This window comes from Heterocephalus glaber, unplaced genomic scaffold (genome assembly GCF_053883595.1).
Source record: "Heterocephalus glaber isolate CG9 unplaced genomic scaffold, H.glaber_assembly_v1.0 deba00001538, whole genome shotgun sequence".
NCBI classification, from domain to species: domain Eukaryota; kingdom Metazoa; phylum Chordata; class Mammalia; order Rodentia; family Bathyergidae; genus Heterocephalus; species Heterocephalus glaber.
In genome coordinates, this window is record NW_028258333.1 from 27,049,016 (window position 1) to 27,075,322 (window position 26,307).

Genomic DNA, 26,307 nt, shown 5'->3' on the forward strand with positions numbered 1-26,307 from the left:
GTCATATATTACATTTTAATTGGAAAAAAATATGTCAAACACAAGCAAGTACACTTCTCAGATATTTTACAATATACATTGTAGAGAATGATTTTTCCTTTTCCTCGGGTAATAAAATCATGCCCTGACATTCGAAGTCTCTTTTTTAGCTAATCATTTAGCATACAAAGTAAAAGGGAATCAAGCTTTAAGCTCTACATAAAATCTTCCCTTCTTGTTTACACTAATTATTTACTATTCCTGTATCCCTTATGATTTCTTTCTTCCTTTTCCCTCCATCCCAGAGAACCTTGTGATCTAGCCATTAGAGGACCAAAAGAGAATTTCTAAAAAGGGGGAAAAAGGAAATAATGATAGTAGCAAAGATTCGCAGTGAATATTTTTAAGTCTTCATCAGAAATGGCTCACGTACATTTTAGAAGTACATGTGTTGGGCCAGGGATTTAGCTCAGTGGCGCTGCGCCTGCCATGCAAGCGCAAGGTACTGAGTTCAATCCCCGGTACCGGAAAAAAAAAAAAGAAGTACATGTGTCATCATCACTTCTGCCTTAAACTATTAGGTTGAACCATATGAAATGCAACATTTACCTACAAAACAGCAATTTCATGTGATTCAGATATGCTAAAAGCATGTTATTGATTAAAATTTTCTCATTCAGTGAGGTTAACAAAAGAAAATAAAAGCAATTCATGAGATCAGAACTTGAACAGCATCAGAAACTTTTTGTTTTGTTTTGTTTTTGGTACCGGGGATCGAACTCGGGTCCTTGCACTTGCACAGCAGGCAGCAAAACCACTGAGCTAAATCCCTGGCCCTAGAAACTTACTATTAAAAAGTACTTATCCTAATGAGACTGCATTAAAATTAAATCTGAAGCATACAACAGAAAATCCTGAAGATCCACTATAAAATTTTATTAACATGTTATGGCTCCTATCTAGATGTCCCAAAGCCTCATGCTCATAAGTGGGGCTTTATGGAGGTTGCTGGATCTAGGGTGTGTGAATATGGATTATGGATGTGTGATAACTAAATTGGTTTAGCATAGCTCTGGGTGTGGACAATGGAAATGTCTAGGTGTGGATTCCCCCTGGATATGGCTGGTACCAATCAGTAAGTTTGTAGCCTGGATAGAATATAAAGGGGCAGAAAGAACACAGGTTTGCTATTTGCTGCTTTCCTGCTTGCCATGCCATGGATTATCCTCTGTAATGCCCAACTGTCATGCCATCCTGCCTTACAGCCAGCTAACTATGGACAGAAAGATCTACAAATTGTGAACTAAAATATACCTTTCCTCCTTTAACTTGTAGGTGTCAACTATTTTGTCCCAGCAACAAGAAAGTAACCAGGATAACATCCTACCAGGATCCTTTTTATTTTTTATTGTTTTTGGTTTATTTTTTGCAGTCCTATGTATCAAACCCAGGACCCTGCAAATGCTAGGTAGCATTTGACCACTGAGGTATACCCCCAATTCATCAACAGCAATTTTAAATTTAGTGGATAAAAATGGAGCCCAGTCATAGAGTGCTTACCTAGCATGTATGAGGCCCTAGGTTCAATCCCAGTACTGCAAAAAATAAATGACAATAAATAAACTAATATAATGGTCATTGTAAGAATTTCAAAACAAGGCTGCATGAGTAAAAAATAAAAGGCCTCCCTCCTACCAATCTTACTTCTATAAGTAATCAGTTTAGCATATTTTAATACCAAAGTAAAACAAACAAATGTGTTTCTATTCTGTATTTTTTTTAACCAAAAACAGGATCGCACTGTATATTCTGTTCTACAACTTCTGTTACTTAACCTATATGACAAGTACTATTTATTAGAAGATCTGATAAGTTCCAATTGGTTTATTACCTGATATCTTTTATTGTGGCCCTCTTCATGGGATCCACCTGCAGCATGTGTTTCAGAAGGCTAATCACAGAAGGATTTAAATACTGAGGGGTATAAAAAATCCCATCACATATCTTCTTAAAAAGAGTTGGCACATGATCATCATCAAATGGAAGGGTTCCACATAATAAAGCATAGAGAATAACCCCACTGCTCCATATATCTACCTCTGGGCCTGCATACAATCTGTAACAGGAAATATCAATCTCATGAAACAACCAATAATATCAGACTCAATCAATTAATCAAAAATTTCAAATATGGATATCTCATAAAGAATTAGTACTCAGAATATGGTTTTTACAGCCACTGTTGCATGTTACACATAAAGGTGTTAAGTGTATTAATATTATTTTTTAAAACAAAAAAAATACATTTTGTATATTACAGATCATGGCTAAAATTCTGTTCTTACTACCTTGCCATGATACAGTGGACCCTCGAGTTATGATCAGCTTGTCATATAAACAACTTGGGTTACGACTGGAATTTTATTTTTAACTTACGACCAAAGCCTTGAGTTACAAATGCTAGCCACTTGGGCTTCCAGATGGTCTAGATACAGATTTAATCCTTAAAGAGTTCTGGAAGGAACATTACAACATCCTTTCCTGTGTGGGGTTCACTGAGAAATCCTGGGCCAATGTCTCTGTAAAGACACTGAGATCTAGGGCCAGGGATTTAGCTCAGTGGTTCCGGCGCCTGCCACACAAGCACAAAGTCCCGAGTTTGATCCTCGGTACAAAAAAAACCAAAAAACAAGACACTGAGATCTGCCTGTGTAGAGGAGCCTGAGTCTTCAATTGACCAATTTGAGTTACAACCAGTCCTCACGAATGAACTGAGTTCGGATATCAAGGGTCCACTGTACGTAAGAATATTACTAATAGTGCCAAACCTTGAACAAACAGATCACTATTAAATTTTTAACCACTATTTTTCAGTTACAAAGGAGAAATCAAATTCTTTTTTTTTTTTTTTTTTGGTACCGAGGATGGAACTCCGGTCCTTGAGCTTGCTAGGCAGGTGGTGAAACCACTGAGCTAAATACCCGCCCCGAGAAATTAAATTGTTTAGGGACATACACTAAATCCATTTCTCCCACAGTAACTTAAGGACCCCTACCAAGATAAAACGAGTGGGATCAAGATAAAAGGGTGTGGATCACACTAAATGATTCATAGAAAAAAAAATTTTTTTTCAATACTAGGGATTGAACTCAGGGCCTTCACACTGAGCTATATGCTCAGCCTTTAAGTTTTGTTTTTCTAAGACAGGATGTCATTAAGTCACAAATTGCTACTACAAAATGCCATCTGTTTGAAAAATTAAAGCTATACATTACATTATACTTTATTCTTCATGTAAGTAGATTCAAGTTTTTAGTGTCCTACCTACATTTATTTATTTATTTAGTTTTTTCTGGGTTTTTGGAGACAGGGTCTTACTATGTAGTTCAGGCTGGCCTTGAACTTATTGTGTAGCCCAGGCTGGCCTCAAACTCAAGGAAATCCTCCTGCCTCAACTTCCTCAATGAACACAGGTGTGCACCACCACACCCAGCCTACCTACTTACCTTTAAAACTCACTAGCTTTAAATTTTAGTATCTTCCACCAGGGGAAAAATTAAAGTACACTCTTCTAATACAATGTTGACTTGCAGACCAACACTCTCCTCTACAGAGTCCTTCACCTTATTCCCTGTAATGTTTTATTCTTTAAAAACAGAATATGTCCAGAAAAGAAATGAATAAGCCTTGTATGTCTTTTTTTCACTAGAATATAACACTATAGATTAACAAAATCCTGGCGAAAACAAAAATCACAAATGTATTGGGGGTGGGAGGTGTCAAATACTACCTTCCTGAAATTACTTCTGGTGCAGCATAATTGGGTGAGCCACAACTTGTTCTTAAAAATTCACCATCTGACATCATGTTTGAAAGACCTGAAAGTGCACAAAAACAGCTACTCAAAGATTTCCCAAAGACAAATACAGAAATGAAGCCCCATCAAACAATAAAACTGAATTTGCATTGAAGTGATAAATCATCATTCTGTTCTTTGTTTCAACACAACCAGTCTTCATTCCCAAATACTCTACCACAAGGCCCTAAAATGTAATTTCAGTGGTTAAAGTCAATGTATTGCTAGAGTTTAATGAATATATATTAAACCACTGGTTATTTTGCTTACTAGAATAAATTTTGCATATTTACGTTTTTCTTTAGACAGGATGTTTCTATGTAGCCCAGGCTGACCTTGACTTCATATCCTCCTGCTTCAGCCTCCAGAATGCTAAGATTACAGGCACATACACCCATCCCCAGCTTATGTGTAAGTTTGATTCAAATAGAGACTGTCAGGGAGGGCCGGGGATTTAGCTCAGTGGTTCCGGCGGCGCCTGTCTCAAAACCGCAAGATCCAGAGTTCGTTCCCCAGTACCAAAAAAAAAAAGGAGATTGCCAGGGAAAATATTCTCAGGTAGAAGGATTAAAAGTCAGTTTCTATTAACCCTGTTCTGATTCTTTCAAAACAAAACTTTAAACAGCAGTAATTCTGAATCTGAAAGTTCCCTCATAGTTTTACACCAAAAAGAAACATTTGTTCCTACAGAAATGCACTCTAAAAGGATAATCAAGAACCTGGTGTGGTGGCACACACTTTAATTCCGGCAGTGTGGAAGGCTGAGGCAGGAGGACCTTACTAGTTTTGTTTGGTACCGGGGATCAAACTTGGAACCTTGGGCTTGCGAGGCAGGCGTAGGAACCACTGAGCTAAATCCCCGACCCAAGGACTTTATTTTTTGAGGCCAGACTAGGCAACTCAGTAATGTAGTGAGACTCTGTCACAAAATGAAAAGGGCTGGGGATGTAGTTCAGTGTGGAAACCCTCAGTTCAATTCCCAGTAGAAGGGGAAGGAAGGAGGAAGGGAAGGAGGAAAAGGAGGGTAATTATGATAACTGAGGAAAAAGGGAAGTTAAATAATTTAGTTCAAAAATAGAAAAGGAGCCAGGCAAGGTGGCGCACACCTGTAATCCAAGCACTCGGGAGGCTGAGGCAAAAAGGCCACCACATATTCAAGGCCGGCATGGTCAACATAGTGAGTTCAAGACAGCCTGAATTACATAAAGACTTTGTCTCAAAAAAGAAAAAACAAAACACACACCCAAAATGTTCCTACCCAGGAGCTCAGGATTGTTTGGGACTGTTCCATAAGTCTCTAAAATTCAAAGTAATGTATACATATAGAAAATTAAATAAAATATTTATAAAATTTCCTCTGGTTTAATGTAAAGCCACCAAAAGAAGAGTTTCAGAGATTCATTTTTCTCTTAGGTTTAATAATATCAATTTATATAGGAAATAAGGAAAAAAATTCATTTTTGACACTCAAGTGTTCTCAAGTGGAAGTTGAAATTAGATATCCTATCATTTAAAATATTTTAATTTTTAAACTTTTTGTTCAAGTTCACCTTCTGGCTTTTCAATTTTAAATAATAATTCCATCCAACTCACTTTTTTTCTCTATATTGACCAAAAGAATACACTGGAAATAGGTTGCTGCCTTCTCCTTCAAAAAGAATGGTCTCTTTTCAAAGGATATCTCTAATGCTGCCAACTTAAATTGTTTTACTACCATAAAAGTAAATTTTTTTTTTTTCTTTTTGGTACCAGGGCTCAAACTAGGGCCCTTGTGCTTTCGAGGCAGGCAGTGGAACCACTAAGCTAAATCCCCAGCCCCATAAAACTGAAGTTTAAAGACAGAAGGCTAAAATAAGAGAGTACCTTAACTCTTCTCCTTTTTGCATGTTCAATGAGAAAATGGAATACTTGGTTTATTACATAAAAATTGCCTGAACAATGATACTTATGTTCATTAGACATAATGAACAGATAAACCATAAAAATGTCCTTACCAAAATCAGCTATCTTGGCATTCATGTGTGCATCAAGCAGGACATTTTCAGGTTTCAAATCTCTATGGACCACCATATGCCTGTGACAGTAATCCACACCAGAAAGGATTTGCTGAAATAGACGGCGACTTTCTTTTTCATCCAGCTAAGAAAAGCAAAGAGGCATCTTAAAGGTGAGTCTTTCAAAATCAATTCTACATATAATTCTCCAAACTATAAACCTGAAATCTGAGAAATCTTCCAGTGAATTTCATTCATGATACTTTTTTTTTGGTACCAGGGATTGAACTCAGGACCTCATGCTTGCCAGGCAGGTGCTATGTTGCTGAGCTGAATCCCAGCCCCACTCATGATACTTCTAAAATGAGGCAAGATACAAAGCGCAAAGCAGAAATGGTAGGATCTTGAAGCCAAATCACCATTTTCATATGACAACATCTAACAGTTTGCCACTGTCTACATATCATATGCTATTTCAAATAATTTCAGTTTCTACGTGACAACAGGTATGTTTTCTCCTAAATATTAGAAATATTTAATTCTCCATTATTTTAATATTTATTGAACACCTTCAACGTGCTATAGTTTAGACATTCATGATACAACACTGAATACAAGACCCTAATCTAGTAAACAAAAATAAGGCAATGAAACAAATAAATGTAACATTAGGAATGATAGTGCTTTGAAGGAAAATAAAGCAGAAGAGAATAGGAAGTGATGTTGGGATGCAAGATACTATTTTAGACTTCCGAGGATATAACATTTTAGCAGTTATGTTAATGAATTAGCAAGCAAGGATATTATATCTTAAGATAAAAGATGTTTAAATGAAAGAAAAGCCCTAATTCATCTTATAAAATATGAAATAATTTACTGTGCTTAGTAAAAAAACTTATCTTGCAACTATCTTTTTAAAAATAGTCTTAGGGCCGGAGATTTAGCTCTGTGGTGCCATGCCTGCCTGGCAAGCGCAAGGTCCTGAGTTCAATGCCTGGTACGGGGGGGGGGGGGGGGGTAGTCTTTAAAAACTTTTCAATCCATTTTCAGTTGTTTTCTCAACATAAGTGATGATGTGTGCATGCTTGCTCCCAAGACGTCACATGTAATAAATAAGCTATTAGTCATCTAAGTAAAGAACTCTCAATTCTCTGATAGGTCTCAAATTAGCATTCTAAAACCAGAATCCCTCACTTTAAATGGCATAAATAATATGGGACAACAGAAAAACTAGTAATTTCTTTTGAAAACAAGAGTACAATACTATCAAACTGTTATGAAATACCCTTCCTCTATAAAAAAAATTACTAATGTTTTAGCAATCTAATACCTTTAGTTCTTCAAATGGAGTTTATGGGGGAAAAGAATACCTGTGCAAAATTGGAAAGGGTAGTAAAAATTTAGTTGAACAAAATATAAGCAGTAAAATAACTAGGTAGGCTACAAAAATGAAAAATAACATACTCATAAAGATACTATACATAGGATGGAAGATATAAGTATAAAAAAAATTAGAAAAGTCAAAGCATCTTCCCAGTTAAACACTGCAGACTGTATCCTTAAAGTATCATTAAAATGACATTGGCAATAAAAGAGGCATATTATGATATAATGACAAAAACAAGAGACAGCAGTGGTCAAGAGGAGTTACCATGCTGAAGAGTGGAGGAATAGTGATAACAACTTGGCCAACAAGAAAAAGTGAAACCTAAGCGTATGGGGGCAGGGGGAGACCAAACACGGGACCAATAAGAAATAAACTCTTGGCACACAGAACCCTGGACAGGCTTAGAAATTGGAAGCACCAGCAACTCCATTAAGCAGAAGTGATAGGTAAGCTGAAAACAGAACTGCTGGTTGAGGTTAGAAGCTTTAAAACTCACCCCTACTGGGGAATAAAACCTACAGTTTATTCTCGTAAGGCTGAACCAGCTGTATTCTCAAGGACAGTAAGACAGAGATGACACTGTCAGAGAATGTTAGACATTGTGAGAAAAACATGTGGGTTAAGAGAAGTCAACATACTAACAAGTGAGACTTGCAGCCCTCTTCTTCACTTCCCCACTCAGCTCCTGTCGCTTTGACAGCCAAACTAATAATGCCTTCTAGAAAAGTGGAAGATTTCTTCTGTAGCATATATCAAATCCAAGAAAAAATACTTTTTACTAATGACATATAATGTACCCCAACAAAATGGATAGGTCCCTACCAGTCAACCTAGGGGAATGGTCACCAATTGGTTAAGTCCCACCTGTTTGAGCTTCGCATTTATTACTTCACTTTTAAATGTACAGTAAGTGGAAAACCAAGAAACACAATATATCTGAGCAAGGGCTATGAACAAAAGACTGGAACAAGTAAAACAAACCAAAAAAATGTGAATAAAAGCATAGAAGGTACAAATACAGCAAAGAACCAAAAACAACTTAAAAAAAAACCTCTCAAACAGATAAGGTTACACCTGTGGAGCAAAAACTAGCTTGTTGGTTTTCTGTGTTGATATTGGGGGATATCTGTTTTTGTTTTGTTGTTTGGTTTTTTGAGACTGACTCTTGCTACTAGTCCAGGCTGGCCTGAACTTGCTTTGTAGCCTAAGCTGGCCTCAAACTCATAGTCTTCATGCCTCAACCTTCTGAGTTCTAGGATTACAGGAATGTGCCACAACACTCTGCCCCAGACTTCTTAAAGTAAACTTCAGAAAACAAGAAAGACGTCTGATACATAAAGTATGACAATGGAAACGTTAGTATTCAAAAAGTAAGATTTCCACAATATGAAATAATAACCAAGAAATGAAAAACAGAAGAAAAAGATTTTATCAATTCAATTTGTTCCTGTTTCCATTTTTCTAGGCAGAGCTTTTTTTTTGAGGGGAGCTAGATACCAGAGAGGCGGAGGGGGGGGTTGAGAAAAGTACCTGAAATAGAAATTAACCATGTTAAGAAACAGTAAAATAAAAATTAACTTGGGTAATGAGTTTGATTTTGATGAAGTAGATCTGCTATAAAGAATGAATGAATGACATAAGTAACTTTAGATTCGAAATGTGAAAAATTATTTTATCTGTGTGGACATGGCTTTTTAAAAATGGGGCTTTTACATACCAGATAACCTGAGTATGAGAAAAAGTGAGGGCAGGAGGCAGTATTCGGCTTTTGTATCTGTGAGGTAAAGTACTATTAAAAATGTTTCCTCACATTCTTTCCAGGTCTCAGTTCTTTAAATCTAATTCCTACCTCCTTCATGAACCCTGTTCTTACTACTCCAGGTACATCAGTTTTTTTAAACCAAAAAAGGAACGTAAATTTAAATGTGGCCAGAGGTGACTACTAAGGCCTGGCTATTTAATGGCTTAACAGTATATTTTATAAAGACTAATTATATACTTAAAGATATGTATTAAAATTATTTGTATATGGCAATAGTATAAGTCTGATAGTTATAAGTTCTGGGGTCTCAACTCACCTGTCAATGACAAATCATGTGACCTTGAGCAAATAGATACTGTAAGGCTCAGTATCCACATGCATTAGCAGACTAAGGAAATCACCTTTAAAGTCCTTTTAGCTACAAACAGTCTATGATTCTAAACAAATACAGTAAGTCCCTGACTGACGAACAAGTTCTGTTCCAGGAGAACTGTTCATAAGTTGGATTCATCTGTAAGCCAACAAAGTGAGTCCTATACAGTACACAACTCAAATGTTCCTAAGTAGGGCATTTACTAAGCCTCTTAAAATTGCTTTCTGGCACTGTGATGCTAGTGGGGGATAAGGAGAGTTACAAAATATATACAGGATTAAATCAGAACTGCTTACCCTTCCATTTTTACAGATATAATCAAATAGCTCTCCTCCTGAGACATATTCCATCACCATGAAAATATCAGATGGTGTACTGATGACCTGGTACCTGGTAAGAGAAAACATTATCTACTAATATTAAAACACGTATATTCATTCATTCAGTAAATATTAACTAAGCACCTACAATATACCAGGTACTCTGCTAGCAGCTAGGAAAACTGCAGGAAACAAAACAAATTCTCTGTTCTCATGGTCCATGTTCCAGGAGCCAGGAAACAAAATAAGCAGTATCTCAAGTGGCAGAACATGCTATGAAAACACATAAAGCATTATCTTCTGTACAGTGTCATCAAAGAAAGCTTCTAATAAGGTAATATTTGAGCAGAGCCTGAAGGAAGTAATGAAGCAAACTATGCCATTATTTGAGAGAAAGGTGAACAAGGGGAGATGGAATGGAAAATACAAAAGTGACAGGTGGAAGCCTGGTTGGCATGCTGAAGGAATATAAGAAGACCAGAGCAGAGTCAGGTGGGAAAGAAATAGAATGCAGAGTCACAGGTTTAACTGGAGCCCAAAAGAATCAGAGCTTTACAAGCCATGAAGAGACTCTGGCTCTTACTTGAAGGAAGATGAAAGCTAGTGGTAGTTTTAAGTAGTTACATGATCTGTTATATTAAAAGGGTAATAGCCATGTGAAGAACTGACTGCGAATGATAAAGGTGGAAGCAGGAGGCTACTGCAGTAGTTCATGAGAGACAGTGGCTCATCCATCTGATGGTGACAAAGACTGAGAAAGGGGTCAGGTATATGTTTGAAGGAAGCAATGGAAGGGATGGTGGGAAGCAAGAGAAATAAGGAAGCTAAGAATGGTTTCTAAGGTTCTGTTCTGAAGCAACTATTAACTGATAGTAGAAACTATGGGACGAGCAGGCCTAGGACAGCACTAAAGAGTTCAGATTTGACTATGTGAAGTTTGAAGTGCCTCCTGGACATCTAAACGGAGATGAAAGTAAAGAGTGGACATAGGAGTCCAGGGTTCAGAGAAGAGGTTTCAAAACAGGAAATGGACATTTGAGGGTCATCAGCATATGGTACTTAAAATCACTTTAACAAATAAAAAGAGGTGAGGATGAAACAATTAGCCAGTGCCACAGACAAGTCTAAGCAGCTTTAAATTATAGTCTGCATAATAAAGCAAGAGCTAAGCAATAAATAAGTTATCTGTAAACCCTGGCAACTGTAAATCAGTAACATTACAGCCCTATTAAAATATTAATTCCTGAAATTTTATTTGTATGACCAAATATAAGCAGTATGGGGAAACTTTTTCTAGTGCATTCTGTAGTGAGGCTAATTGACAACATGTGGAAATAGGGAGGTACAGAATTTTTGCTAGCAAATCAATTGCTGGTTCTACAGGAACAAAAGCACTAAACATTACCCGTCAGAAGGGCATCTGTCCAGAAGACAGGACAGAATGAGAAGGATAATGGTAATATGCACAAGGTTAAGATTTGAAAATAGGCATATCTGACAATGTTAGATAAATACTCCAACAGGAAGATAGGCAATCTGACAGTGTTAAATAAATACACATACAGGAAGAAATGTCAGAGCCTTTAGGAAACAGGAAAAGTCATCAGTCATCTTTCTCACTTGTCAGATTAGATAAACAAAAGTGATAAAAAGATGACTAGAATATAAATATAAACAGAACTTACAGTTTAATTATATGAGGATGCCTGAAAAGCTTGAGGTTCTGAATCTCTCTGCGGATTTTTCCTACCACATCAAGGCTTCGAATCTTCTGTCGATTAAGTATCTTCACAGCAACTTTATGCCCAGTCAATTCATGTTTGCCAACTGCAGGAAAAATAATTTTAATAAATTAGTACCAGAACTGATGTATAATATATTTAGATGTATTCTAAGAATAGCAGACTTACATTGTCAGAAAATTGTCAGGTTTAACTTTTTTTCCCTTTTGCCTAATTTTACCCTCAAAGATTTAGATGTTTAACAGTGATTCAGTAGATGAATAAATAAAGTGTTAACAGTAGTTTCTTCAAGAAAGGAAAGCAGGAAAGCTAAGGGGAGAAAGAAAGAAAAGACATATTCTTTTTGCTGTATGCTTTTCTCTATTGTTAAATTATTTTTTCATTTTTTAAACTATCATACATAAACTTATCTTTTTAACACATAGAAATTAATATAACTACCATTATAGTCATGAATGATGAAACTTCATCATTCCCCCCTAAAAAAACTCCACCATGCCACAGACACAATTCCCTTAGCATTGATAATCCCTTGTACCTTTTCAATTTTAGTTCCATGGGTACAGGGTCTCTATGTCAAAAATGAAGTTAAAAAAAAAAAAAGTGTGGCTAAGCATGTAATTCAGTGGTAAAATGCTTGCCTAGCATGTACAAGGCCCTGGCACCCTACAAAAAAACCAAACAAACAAGATTTTATCTTTCAAATTTGAATGCTATGCTTACCCAGACACAAATGGTCATAGAATTTAGATACTGCTATGGAGGCAAAGTCTTCAAAATGTTTACGTTTGTGCACTCTTTCTCAAGAATCTACTGGAAAATATGTATTCCATCAAAATTAAGAACACCAAGCAAAATGACATGGGCTCTAGCAAAGAAGGGATCTAATATGGGTAAAAAGCAGAATTCGCAAATTCATCAAAGAAAAGTACAGATGAAAGATATGTATAGGTCTAGAAGGCAACACATCCTGATAGGAAAGGAACAGAGGATCCAAAATAGTTACTTCTGGAGGACATAGTGGGGAGGGGGGTGTTATCTATCTAACAGGTTTGAAAGTATGGAATATTATATTCAGAAAGATTTTTATAAAGGCACTAGAAGATGTGGTAAATTTAGCCTTAGGTTTTTAGAAAACCGAAATGAAAAACTAAGGTAATTTATTAACTCCAAAAACAAGTTTAAAGTTCTATAAGAAATAAAATACAGGGCCAGGGATTTAGCTCAGTGGTTCCATCGCCTGCCTCACAAGCGCAAGGTCCCAAGTTTCATTCTTGGTAGAAAAATAAAAAGGAGAGAGAGAGAGAGAGAGAGAGAGAGAGAGAGAGAGAAAAGAAAGAAAAGAAAAGAAAGAAAGAAAATAGTTTGTTGGGACTACCAAAAGGCAAAAAAAATTAAAATACAAAATTAAAATTTTAAAATAGACATTAAATTCACCCAAGACATGTATTAATATTTCCGGAAAAAATACTAAGTATTTTCTGAAGGATCAGAGAATATAGGAACTATGAAGGAAGAGTAGAGCAAGGGAAATTTTATAGAACTAAAATCATTCAGAAAGCAGTAAGATATTGCAATACTGTGAGAAAAATTTATTGAACAGACACCAAGAATAAGAGGGAAAGTAATAGCCACGGAAAAGGGATTTGGAATTAATTCCATTCTGGCGATAATAATGAGAAAAATGTTAACTCCCCTGATAAACAATAGAATCCCCCCATAAAAGAATAAAAATAAAATCAATAACCAATCAAGGTATACTACAAAGCTTTTTCTAATACTTGAACATTTCATCAAATTATAAAATAATACAGAGGTATAATTTATTCACTTTCAAAACAATACAGGAAATCACAAAAGTACAACTGCATTCAAAACTGAGGACAGCGTAAAAGCCCAGCATGGTGCTGCGTACTTGTAATACTAACACTAGGGCAACTGAGGCAGGAAGCTCACAAGTTCAAGAACAGCCTGAGCTACACAATGAGTTCAAGGCCAGCCTGGACTACACAGTGAGACCCTGTCTCAAAAAACAAAACAAAACAAAAGAAAACACTGAGGACACTCAAGGTACCCAGATAGTAACTATTAAGTCATTCAAATTTATACACACATACACACACCACTAAGAACCAATCAAATAGGCAGAGAACATGATTAGTTTTATTGGTCTGTTTAAGAGAAAATCAGTATACTAATTCATTATCCCTCCCTTCCTTCCTCCCTCCCTCCCTCCCTCCCTCCCTCCTTTCACAGAGACACCAAGGAATAAATTTAATTCTTTTTTTCATGACTGAGTAAACCAATAGAACATTTCAGAAGAGCAAAAGGGCAATCAATGCCCTAAGTGAGCACTAAGAGTGATGTTATATTACACCCCCCCCGCAAAGTGTAATCCTGCTCCTAAGAACTGCAAATTAAGAAGATTTTTTTAAAAAGTGCCTAAGTAGGTGTATTACATTGTATTTTGAGAGACTAAAAGACTGCAAACAACCTAAATGCCTTTCAAAGAAGAGTTTAATACACTGTTATCCCAAATAGAAAGGGGTCTTACAAACAAAAAATTTGTGTATGCTTGTTTTTCAGCTACAGAGAAAATACATGAAAATGATAACATGCCAAATTAAAGTTATTCTATAGTGATTTTTTTCAAATTTTACTTACAGTTTTATACTTTTTTTAGTTTTTAAAAAATTCCAAAGTGGGGGAGGATGACAATAATAGCAAATTCACCTTTCTCGGGAGTAAAGTGAACACCAATTCCACTTCTGCATGAGAAGACAGTGTGTATTCAGAGCATAAATATTGTAGTTTCAGGTTTTATTCCTGTTTGAAGGTACTTACTGGCTATTTGACTTGGACAAGTTAAAAAAAACCTCAACCATTTATTCACCTATAAAAATAAGAATATGACATATTCCATGGGGTGATCATAATGATACATGAAATAATGTTTGTAAGGAGCCTTCCATAGCACTCAACACACAGAAAAAGACCAACAAAAAACTAGTAGCTATTATTATTTAGGGTTATTTATTTTCCACTTGTGCCCAGATCAATCCCCCATCCCTATTTAATTTCAGTCCAGAGTTACTGGTCTTAAACCCTGAATAGCCAAATTTATATTGGGTCTTTGACTTGTGCCTTCTGTTTACTTAGCTTCAGGAGACTGCCTTTATCTAGGCTCACTGGAAATGCTAAATAATAGCTGTCATTTTTAGACATCTTTAACTGTCATTTTTAGACATGTATACATTTTATACACCCTGCTGCACTATCCCTACCACCACTTGTAAGATTTCTGGTTTCTAAAGTTCAACCCATTTCCTAACTTTGGTTAATATTCAACAGCCTTCCAATAGACATATATACGTAGACCCTGACAGTGATTTCACTTACTACTTAAAAGCTACAGGAATACTTACTTGGCCACTAAAGAGCACAGAGATATTGAATTAAGCAAGAATTTTTAAAACAAATATAATTTTTATATTATAAATCTAGTTACACATTTATAGTATGTAATGTAATTAAAGTATACACCTTACCAGTTATTATTTGTGCACAATAATCATAATGTGTACACATGCACTTTGTACCCAAACATACTGTCTCACCAAGTCTGGAAGACTCATATTATTAGCAATATTTTACAGGAAACTGAGACACAGAAAGACAAAATAACTTGTCCAGAATTGTACAGCTAGTGAGTGAAAGCCAACACTGCATCCCAGGTCTGACCAAAAACTTGTGCCTTTTCCAAAAAATGGCAAATGAAATGTGATAAATTTTTTTAAAAAGTAATCCTCAAGAACAAATCCTCAAGTCAAAAGCACTCCCGTTCTCGCGTGCAGAGAGTGTTGGCAGGAGGGGCTCTTCTCCTTTCTGTACTCATTATAACCTTTTTTTTTTCTTGGTACTGGGAATCGAACTCAGGACCTTGCACTTGCCAGGCAGGTGTTGCACCACTGAGCTAAATCCCAGGTCCCCATCATTATAACTTTTTATTTTGTTTTGTTGTTGTTATTGGGGTTTTTTGGTTTTTTGAGACAAAATCTCACTATGTAATTCAGGCTGGTCTTGAACTCAACGGCAATCCTCCTGCCTCAGTCTCCTGAGTGCTAGAATTATAGGCATGCATCACTGCAGCTGTCCTCATTATAATTTAATAAATGCACATAAGAGCAAAAAAAAAAGTAATCCTCAAGAACACATGATACGGTATTACTGTATAAATACTAATACTGAATATATACCATTTTAATAAAATGTAAAAGTCTAACAATATTAGAGGAACGCTTAATTTAGTCTTGTATTTTTTAAATAAACTGAACCCTTATATTACTTGGAATTACTCTAAAATTTCATTCTTTAATTTTACTTTTCTATGTCAAACATGAATCCATTCTACTGAAATCTGCCTTATATCAATTTCAACATCTTAAGATACCATGAAGAGGGCTGGGGATTTAGCTCAGCGGTTCTGCCGCCTGCCTCGCAAGCACAAGGACCCAAGTTCAAACCCCAGTACCAAAATAAAAAAAAATTCCATGAAGACATTTTATTAATACATTTTCTCAAACCAATTTAAAAATTACCTAGAAAATGAAGTATTACAAAAGAGAGAAATGAAGGGCTCACAACAAAAAACATAGAAAATGTAATAACAAGTGTAGTAAGTTGAAGAATCTCCTCCCAAAATTCACGTCAACCTAGAACCTCAGAATGTTATCTTTTTTTTTTTCCCCCAATACTGGCGATTGAACTCAGAACCTTATGCTTTCAAGGCAGGCGTGGCGCCTCTGAGCTAAATCCCCAGCCCTCAGAATGTTATCTTATTGGGAAATAGGCTTTCACAGATGCAGTTAGTTAAGGGTCTCAAAAGGAAATCCTCCTGGATTTACATTGAGTGGTTATCTAATGACTGATATTGTATAAGAAGAGGGAACACAGACTCACACACAGAGACAGCGGCCATGTGAGGAGGGAAGCAGAGACAGATGTGCTACCACAAGCAAAAGAACAGCAGGAACCACCAGAAGCTACAGGTGAGGAATATTATTCACCAGAGCCTTCAGAGGGAATGTGGACCTGCTGACCCCTTCATTTCAGACTTCTGATTTCCAGATTGTGAGAGAATAATTTTTTGCTATTTCAAGCTGTCTGGTTTTTAGCAATTTGTTACTGCAGTCTTAGCACATTGATACAAATTTATCAGCTTAAAAGTATATGTTCTAAAATATCCACCATTAAGTTAACAAAAATAATGGGGGAGGCAGGGCCTTCACACAGAGCTATGTCCCCTGACCCCCATTTTTAAGACATGGTCTTGGTAAATCACTAAATTGCACAGGTGGGCTCAAACCTAAGATCCTCTAGTCCTCTTGCCTCAGTGTTATGGCTTGTATCTAGATGTACCCCTAAAGTCTCATGCACTCATAGGTGGGGCTCTTGGGCAGAGGTGGCTGGATATACAGCATGTGAATATGGATGAAGAGTCTTTGAAAAACTAAATTAGTCCACTGATTAGGACAGTTCTGGATGTGGATAATGGTAAGACTTACCCTGGGTGTGGGTGGCACCAACCAATGGGCTTATAGCCTGGATAGAATAAAAAGGGAAAGAAGGAAGTCTGCTGCTTCCTGTTGCCTCCTGCCTCCCCTGCCATGGACTGTTTCTGTGCTGGCATGTTGCCCTGCCTTGGAGCCAGCCAACTATGGGCTGAAACCTCTACAAACTGTGAGCTAAAATATACCCTTCCTCCTTTAACTTGTGGGTGTTGGGTATTTTGTCCCAGCCAGAAAGTAACTAAGACACTCAGCTTCCCAGAGTGATGGGATTACAGGCATATACCACCACACCCAGGTGAAAAGTTTTTTACTTTTTCATTTAGTTTTGTTTTGATTTAGTTTTTTTGCAGTACTTGGGATTGAACTTAGGGCCTTGTGCTTACTCAGCAAGCACTCTACCACTGAGCCAGATCCCCAGCTCAAGATTTCTTAAATGCAACACACTGTACATGACAAGGACAAACAGATGTTCAGCCTGTATGAATATCAGTTACCTTGAGGTGCCCTCACACAATGCTATCCTGGGAGTTTCTCAGCCAGAGAGGACTTCTTGCTCATAGTCTATTACATCCCAGCTCCTGCGGTTTTCTGCTTTTTAAAGCTGTGTCCCATCCTCCATCGTGTATTAGGAATCAACTGATATACCCCCATTTCCAACATTCGAATTATTTCTATGTGTGAGAAAAGTCACAAAACTAATACTATTAAAATAGATTTCCTAGGGCCGGGGATTTAGCTCAGTGGTTCTGCCACCTGGCCTGCAAGCACAAGGACCTGAGTTCGATCCCTGGTACCAAAAAAAAAAAAATAGATTTTCTAAAGTATGTTGCTCAAAGCACTAAGACCGGAAATTCACCACAGAAAGAGATTTCCTAAATCTGGAAAAATTACACTCTCACTTTTGGAATCTCACTTGTCAACTAACAAGTAAAGGCTCTGAGAAGTCCTATAGTAAAAACAAACAAACAAAAACAACAAACAAAGAACTGTTAATCTTGTTTTGTTTTTGTTTTTTTCAAGGGGCATAGAGGATATTTGTTTGTATGCACTTATCACATCTCTAGAAAAAGAATTCCAGTAGGAGGCTGAGGCAGGAAGATGACAAGTTTGAAGACAGCCTGAACAACTTAGCAAGATCCTGCTAATTTGTATACCTATAAACTAATTTTTAAAATAAAACAAAATTACAAAGGGCTGGGTTCACTCTCCAGTGCTGCAAAGAAAGAAATCCCTCCTCTGTGTTTTCATCTTGCTTATTCATGGTCCATGTGAAAGTCCAAGAATCTTTCCAGCTCTGTGATCATTAGTGATTAGTGATTTCAAATTCACCAATGTAACCAAGCTTCATTATCACCCTCAGGAACCAGATGATGACCCTTGAACAGCACCTAATAAGAACCTGGTGTTCACCCTCTTTTTAGCACCAGGGATGATGGTGAGAGCAAGGGCATTCCTGCACACAACTGTGGCAGCTTGGAAAGATGGTAGCAAGAGCCCAGTCTTAAAATGAAGCAAATTTTCTCTCCAAGGTTTTGAAACAATGTCCCAACACTGACAATTCTAAATTATGTTCTCTTTCAGAGTACAAACTAGCTCTTCCAACTTACTCATTCTTTTCCTTCCTTCTTCATCCCAACAAAATATCAGTAATTTAAAGCTGCTATAATTTGTTATATTATCCTTACTTTCAGGAACAGAAATATTTGCCCTGAACCCAATTATCAATATATTTTCAATATTAAAATTTCAGCAGAATAATACTTTATTTAGTATCTAAGAGTTCAGGAGATACCCACCATATCATATTTGGGCCTCATAATAAGCCTGTGATGCATGTATTATCTTATTTTACAGACAAAGGGCCTGAGGCTCTAAGAGATTGTGTAACTTGTAAAGTCACTGTGATCAAGCTGGGACAGGTCTTCTGACTCCACTTCTTCAGAGCTCTCCACTCTGCTCAACCCCAGCACTGGGCACTAATGGAAAATTCTTGGCACATTATCAGAAACAGAACTGCTTTCTCAAAACTAGGCTAAAGATTCTTCATTCCGTAAACTGTGTTGCACCCACATTAATTGTTGCTCCACAAACAATAATAAATAAACATTGTCAGGAATCTGTTATGAAGGGACTGCCTCCTTTTATCGGAGCTCAAAACTTTCCTCTTCAGACTGTTATGTTTTATAACAGTGCTAAAATGCTACTTTTGGGAAAAATGCAAGACAGAATGTTACTCATTTTGTTTCGGTTCTGTCGGCCTTTGTTTTTTGAGATGAGGGGTTTCTCACAATGTTGCTCCTGGTCTCGAGCTCAGGAGCTCAAGTGATCCTTCCACATCAACCTCCCAAGTAGCAGGGATTACTGTACAGGCATGAGCCACCACACTTGGCTTAATACTGGTATTTTGGCTACAGAAAACTTGCTTTTCACACACAACAAAGATTGCCGGCATTCACAATGTCTCTCTCACAAGAACTAACAACCACGTTACTCTCTAAAGAGAATTTTTGTCTAAATAGAGAACAATGTAACAAATGCTCTTCTAATCAGATATGTAATCCTAAAGTGCACCAAGATGATACTTTGAAAGAGGATTTTACTAGGCTAGAGATGCCAAAGATATAAAAAGCTATTGAAGGTATTCTGGTCCCCTAACCATTTTGTCCCCACTCTAAAATAATGAAAATTTCATTACTAAAAGTGATAAGGGGGCCAGGGATTTAGCTAGGCTGGGGATTTAGCTCAGTGGTTCTGCCGCCTGTCTCCCAAACACAAGGTCCCAAGTTCGATCCCCGGTACCAAAAAAAAAAAAAAAAAAAGGTGTTAAGGAACTAGCTTAATCCTGGAGAGGGGTAAGTTTAAAAGCTATCGGTAGGAATCTGAGAAAGCTACCTTTTTTAAGCTGGGCATAGTGGTGCAAGCCAGTAGTTCCAGCACTCTGGGAGGCTGAGTCAGGAGGATCAAAAGTTTAAGCCCAGCCTGGGCAATTTAGTGACTTAGTGAGACACTGTCTTGAAAAAACTGGGGGGAGGAGAAGGCTAGAATGTAGCTCAGTACAAAGGCCCTGGGTTCAGTTCCTAGTACAAAAAAACAAACAAAAGACCCTATTTTTAAAAACAAAACATTTCAGGCACATCAAAAACCAAATACCCATGTGCCACCACCAGTTTAAGCAACAGAACACTACAGATCCAACTGAAGCCTATATGATTTCACCTTTCTCCTTCCTCTTTCTCAGATAGCAGCTATAGTGAAGTTGGTGTTTGGTTCCCAAACAGGTATATATTATTACTTAAGTATAACTCCACGAAAAACATAGGAACATGTTTTTCATGTTTACTTTCACAAGTTTAATTTTATGTATTTTGAAACCATGACTGTACTACACAAATAAAAAGAACAAAAGTGTAATGTCTTCTTCTACCTAGTTTCCCTTCTTCCAGCAACTACTGTGACATAGTCTCATGTGTATTTTTAAACCTACACTATACTGTACATATAGAAGCAGTAAGATGTACATATGTATCTGCCCTTACCTTTTATACATAAATGGTAGGTGCATTATACACACAATTTTAGTTTCTCATCTTAAAAATACACCTGGGAAATCGTTCTCTAAATTATGTAAAGTTCCTCATTTTTTTCTCAATGTTTACAAGATATTTCACTTTCTATATAAATCATAATTTAACTATTATCCTATTAGAAAGGTTACTTCCAAACTTCTATATTACAAATATGGCAATGATAATCCATTACTCTAGTACATCTGTAGAATAACTACCTATGTTGTATAGTAACACTAGGTGAATTTTAATATATACTGTCACACACTACAGAGGTGATACCCATTTATACTCCCACCAATCCTGGATGAGTGTTTCATATGTTTTTAAAATTTATATAAATAACATCAGACTATACATATTCTATCACTTGCTTTTGATGCCTAACCTTATATTACTGAATGCTGATAAAGCTTTACCTTATAGATTTTTTTAATTGAAGAGATTTTTAAATAACTAAATAACTTGACCTAGGTTTTGTTCACAATAGTCACCTATTTATATAAAATTGTAGCTTTTGTAGAATTACCAACTCAATACGTTATATACATAAACAAATCATTTGCTGAAGACAAAGCCCACTAAAATTAGTTTTCCCTTAAAAATTTCACAAAACCTGCTTTTTTTTTCCTTTTGAGACAGGATCTTGCTACATAGTTCAGGCTGGCCTTAAACTCTCACAGCTGTCCTCTCCCTTCAGCCTCGCAAGTAATAGGATTACAGATGAAACCTGCCATTTTAATTTATTATGATAGTAACATAACACTTCATCCATGATTTTACAACAGTTCTATGAAGGGGAGGGTGATTAAGGGAGTGGATATCAACATCTTTACAAACAAAAAAAAAACAAATGATGCCTTGGAAATAATAATTCAAGCATAATCCCAAACAAAGCTTTCAATTTAAACTTTCAAAACGCTATCATTAAGTAACCAAAGAATTGTTTTAGCTTAGAAATAAGATAATTACTATGAATTTACAGGCCCCTAACCCCCGCAAATTAAATTTCCTACAACCATAGTATATCATACTGAGAATTTTTCTGCATCTCAACATTACATCTTCTGTTAGATTATTTTTCTATGTTAAATTTAACAATATATACAACTAGGGCCGGGGATTTAGCTCAGTGGTTGCACCTCCTGCCCCAAAAGTGCAAGGACCCGAGTTCGACCCCCGTTACCAAAAAAAAAAAAAAAATATATATATATATATATATATATATATATATATATATATATATAAAACTAATTTCAAAAGCTGTGTCTACTCTAAATTATCTTTCTTGATCCTATTTAAGAATTCTTATCAAATTAAGGCTGGTTTAGTTACCAGCGTTATCACTAGAATGGCTTTTTTGCCAGCTCATTGATCACCATGTCCCCTTCTCTCCATAACCCTAACAATACTCACTTCTTTTAGGTATTTGCCCTGTGCCCCCACACTATCCAGGTCAGAAAAAGACGACCCCTTCCCCACAGCCAAGGGTGGGCCATATTCTCCAAGGGTAATTCTATCCTCTTTCTAGTGCCTAAGCCAAGCAGCACATGACAGCCCTGGTCAGAGAGACTGGACAGACCACTAAGACACACAAGAGGCTGGCTGGGCTTCCTTGCTATCGAGAGAGAAGCCAGAAAGAGTTGGCAAAAAGCGTCCCAACTGTTTAACAACTCACAAAATGAAAAGGTTGAAGATTCTGACCAACATGAACTACAGTACATGTTTATGAACAAATTACCACAACCATGAAACCTATGATCCTTTCACTTTAATACTGACCCTTCTTTATTTGGAGAGGTTGTTGACTTTGACAGACTATAGGAGTATCTCAAGGAGGAATGTGCGTGTGGAGAACAGAAGATGAAACAGCAGAATCACTAGAGAGATCCGTGTCAGACACATTACAAATCAAATCTAGAAAATGAAAAATCTCTTCTTCCTTTCCTATTTGGAGGACCAGAAGACTTACCAAATACAAAAACAGACCTCACTCTTCAGAACAGTGGAAACCATATCCAAGAACCCTGGGAAAGGATGCAAACTGTCTTATTTCAGAAGCATTAATGAGCATTTCTTGGGAACACTTGTAAACTAAAAAGCTGTTTATAATTGCTAACAAGCAAAAAGACAGCATAGCAAAAATTAAATAAAAAGACTACAAGGACTCAGAATCAGCTTAATGGCTTAATATGGATCCACCCTAGTAGCTGTCATTAGCCTATTTTGTCATTTGCTTCATTTTTTGTTTTTGTCGTTGTTTATTTCATTTTGTTGAGACAGCGTCTCACTTTGTAGTTCAGGCTGGCCTTGAACTATCTATGTAAGCCAGGGTGGCCTCAAACTTACAGCAATCCTCTCTCTTGCTTCAGCCTCAAGAGTGCTGGGATACAAGTGTATACCACCAAGCCCTGCCTGTCCTTTGCTCCCAGTTGTAGGCCTTGCTGATTCTCCTAAGGTTTAGACAGTTGCTTCCCCGTGAGCTATACTGCAGTTTTCCAGTTGTATGACTCAGATAGGGCAAGAGATGGAAGGGCTCTCCTCTTCCACACCGAGATAAAATCAGAAAATGCTTATTTAGCTCTGGGAAAGCAAGGGTTAGTGAATTCACTGTACAGATGTTCACAAGCTTTTTTTCTTTGAAGTCAAATATTTACTAAGTGCTTAGTATATAGGAGTCACAGTCTATTATCTCTCCAAAGCCAAGTCATGAATTATTTTTATCAGTTCCAAACTTCCTCCAAGTCTCTAGTAACAAAGTTGAATATTTTAAAGGACAAAAAAAGTATGCCTCACAAAACTTGAAATTGTAGTTGTTGCAATAGAACTGGTGGACTATAGGTCAAGTTTGTTACTTCCAGGATACCTATGTTGACACATAAGGATAAGAGATTCTACTTTTGTTTTTCGGGGGTTTTTCTTGTTTGCTCTGGGTATGTAGTTCAGGCTGGCCTTGAACTCACTATGTAGGTCAAACTGGCCTGGAACTCGTGGCAATCCTCCAGCCTCAGCCTCCAGACTGCTGGGATTACAGGCATGCGCCACCACGCCTGGCTAAATTATATACTTTTCTTAACAACAGCAAAAAGTTCAAATGATGTGCACCAAATTGTTTATTCAATGTAAAAGTCACGTTGCCGGGGATTTAGCTCAGAGGTTACACTCTCGAAAGCGCAAGGACCCGAGTTCCATCCCCGGGTCGGGGGGGAAGTCCCGTGAAAGTAAATGGAAACGAGCTGTACTAAATAGACTGACAAATACCATCTGAAGGCAACATCTGCCCTACCTGCCAGGTTTGGCACACAATAACTACACATCTCTGGATAACTGGAAAAACTGAAGGCAGATTCGAGCACTCAGAACATAAACCACGCATCACACACACAGGACCGGTTTATATCAATTAAGTGCTCTGAAGGTCATCAGTGGTACTGTCCAATGAAATGTTCTGTGTCATTCTGCTTTGTCTTTTAATTCTGCAGGCTACCCCTAAAGCAACCTTACTTCTGGAAGAATACATTTCACACTCAGAAAACAGCATGGGCAGGTAAGCCCACAGCCTCCCACTAGGCGAAATATTCACCCGGCGGAGCGCGGGGACATAGTGGGCTGGCAGTGAGCCACAGGGGCACACCCCGGCGGGACGGAAGGCCCCGGGGCCCGGGCAGCGTCCGACGCCCGCACCTGGGAAAGTTCGCACCTCGAGGCTTCCCCGCCCCTCGCACCGGCCAGCCCCTCAGCCGCCGGGCTGTCGCCATGGCGACCGCCCCCCCCCGACGCGCCCCGACCCGGCCTAGGGGCCGCGCCGTCGTCCCGCCGCGGCCACGAGCTCGCTTCCCGTAGGAGCCGGGACCGGGGCCGCCGAGCGGGAGACCGGGCTCGCTGGGCGCGGGGGAAGATGAAAGGTGCGAAAGGAAGAAGTCGCCTGGCCCCGACGCGGGGGCCGGCCGCTGCCCCACGGGTCCTCACCCTTCACTTTGCCGAAGGTGCCGACGCCCAGTGTGTCCCCTAGGATGTAGTGGCCGATCTTCACCCGCCCTTCGTGTTTCTGCTTGTCGGCGGCCGCCATCTTTTCCCCGGAAGTGAGACTGCGCACGGCGCCGCGGGAGGGGGCGGAGGGGGCGGGCGGCTGGGAGGGCGGCGGGGCCCGTACCGCCCTGCGCCGCCCGCAGTCCCTCCTGACCGCCGCCCGGGCCTGGCGCAGACACTCCTGCCGGGGGCAGGCGGAGGGGGGGGCTGTCGGGGCGCCCCCGCTCGTCCTGGTCCGCCCCCCTGGGACCCCAGCGCTTGCCCTCTTGCGCGCGGGGTCCGAGGTTGCTGAGCCAGGCGGCAGCTCTGGGCCTCCGCAGCTGGCACGGACTCTACCCGCAGTGGGCTCCCTGATCACCACTGGTAGGCTGAGCGATGAGGTGGAGGCGCCAGCTCTCCTGTGATTGAGGGGCCGATGAGCCCTGGGAAAGACGGCAACGTTGCTGCTTTCAGGCCAGTGTTAATTGAAACGTGGCAGGGGACACCGCCCTGCCACTGTTCCCTAATCTTTTCATCTTTTCTTCCCAGACTCCAGAAGCAACAGGAAGTTTTCACTTACATTTGACAATTTCCTTCCCTCTCGCTTTTTTTTTTTTTTTTTTAAACTGTGAGCCAGTAAATTGCTGCTGAGCACCGCGACAGCCAAGTAGCCTTTGTCAGTCTTTGTTTCTGGATGCAATCCTGAAATTTCCTCAGTTACAAGGAGCAGGCTGGGCATGTGTGCGTATTCGGGAAGAAAGAAGTTATCTAGATCTTTTGATGTATAGGAATTAATATTTTTTAATTACGAGAAGAATGTACACTTTAGCTGTACTGAAAATAAAGTTTACGGTTACATCAGCCAGATCAATTGGCACATAACTGTACTTGCAGTGAGTCTGTTTGTATAAATGGAACAGTAACATCACAAGGAAAGAAAAATATGCATATTTGTAGCAGAGTTTTCAAGTGAGTTTCCTCCTCAATTCAAGAAGCAAAATCAAGTATACCATCTAAAAAACAAGCAGTTTATATGCTTTCAGTGTTGCAGGGTCACAGCATTTGGGCCATAGCAGTGGGCAAAAAATACACTTCATGAAATAGTACAAAAAAGCTAGAGTCTAGCAATTTTCTTTTTCTTCTCATGGAAAATTACCCAATTGTGCTGATTTTCTCCTCTTTTTGTTTATAAAACCAACGTGGCATGTATTAAGCACTGTTTGGTTTGGAGGAAGATGTCCCGGGGAAGAAGTCTCAGTCTTTGACCTTCACAATCACCCTACTTAAGCAGAGAACAGTACCAGGTAGCCTTGGATAATCAAGACCCCGTTGTATTATGGAGTGCGGTTATTTTGAAGAATAAAAAGTTAAATCTTTGATTACTGCTATATTTGGGTGGCAGGCAACAGAAGTTACTGGTTTCTTTAACTTTACTGTTTGTCTTGTGCGTTTCTGCAGCTCAGGATTTGGGGATCACACTAAAGCAAAAATAGCTGTTTCCATCTATGGGGGAGGCACTTTTTAACACACACACACACACACACACACACACACACACTCCAAAATAGTGTCTTAAATTTCCATCACATTTAGAATTTAGCCAAGCAAGCTTTCATTATTTCTTTTAAGCCAAAAGAAAATGACCACCAAATAACTCAGTTCTGTGCCAGTAAGCCTCTAAGCATCTTTAAAGACACAAACTTATTTATTTATTTTGTTGGTACTGGGGATCGAACTCAGGACCTTCCGC

At 38.4% G+C, this 26,307-nt stretch overlaps 1 protein-coding gene across 3 annotated transcripts in view; it reads right to left on the reverse strand.

Annotated features, from left to right (window-relative positions):
- Prkaa1 (protein kinase AMP-activated catalytic subunit alpha 1) overlaps positions 1–24,684 on the reverse strand; it is a 31,499-nt gene extending 6,815 nt beyond the window's left edge. The window contains exons 1-6 of one of the 3 annotated variants that reach the window (XM_004848581.4): positions 24,519–24,684; positions 11,357–11,498; positions 9,648–9,741; positions 5,830–5,974; positions 3,770–3,857; positions 1,871–2,095 (exon numbers count right to left, since the gene is read on the reverse strand). In XM_004848581.4, coding sequence (XP_004848638.1) covers positions 1,871–2,095; positions 3,770–3,857; positions 5,830–5,974; positions 9,648–9,741; positions 11,357–11,498; positions 24,519–24,618 — 794 coding nt within the window. In that variant the 5' untranslated portion in view covers positions 24,619–24,684. Of the gene's footprint in view, positions 1–1,870; positions 2,096–3,769; positions 3,858–5,829; positions 5,975–9,647; positions 9,742–11,356; positions 11,499–11,581; positions 11,601–24,518 lie in introns of those variants that run through there. The other 2 variants (XM_087189338.1, XM_087189339.1) reach the window with 2 other exon arrangements.
- Between the last annotated feature and the right edge of the window lie 1,623 nt (positions 24,685–26,307).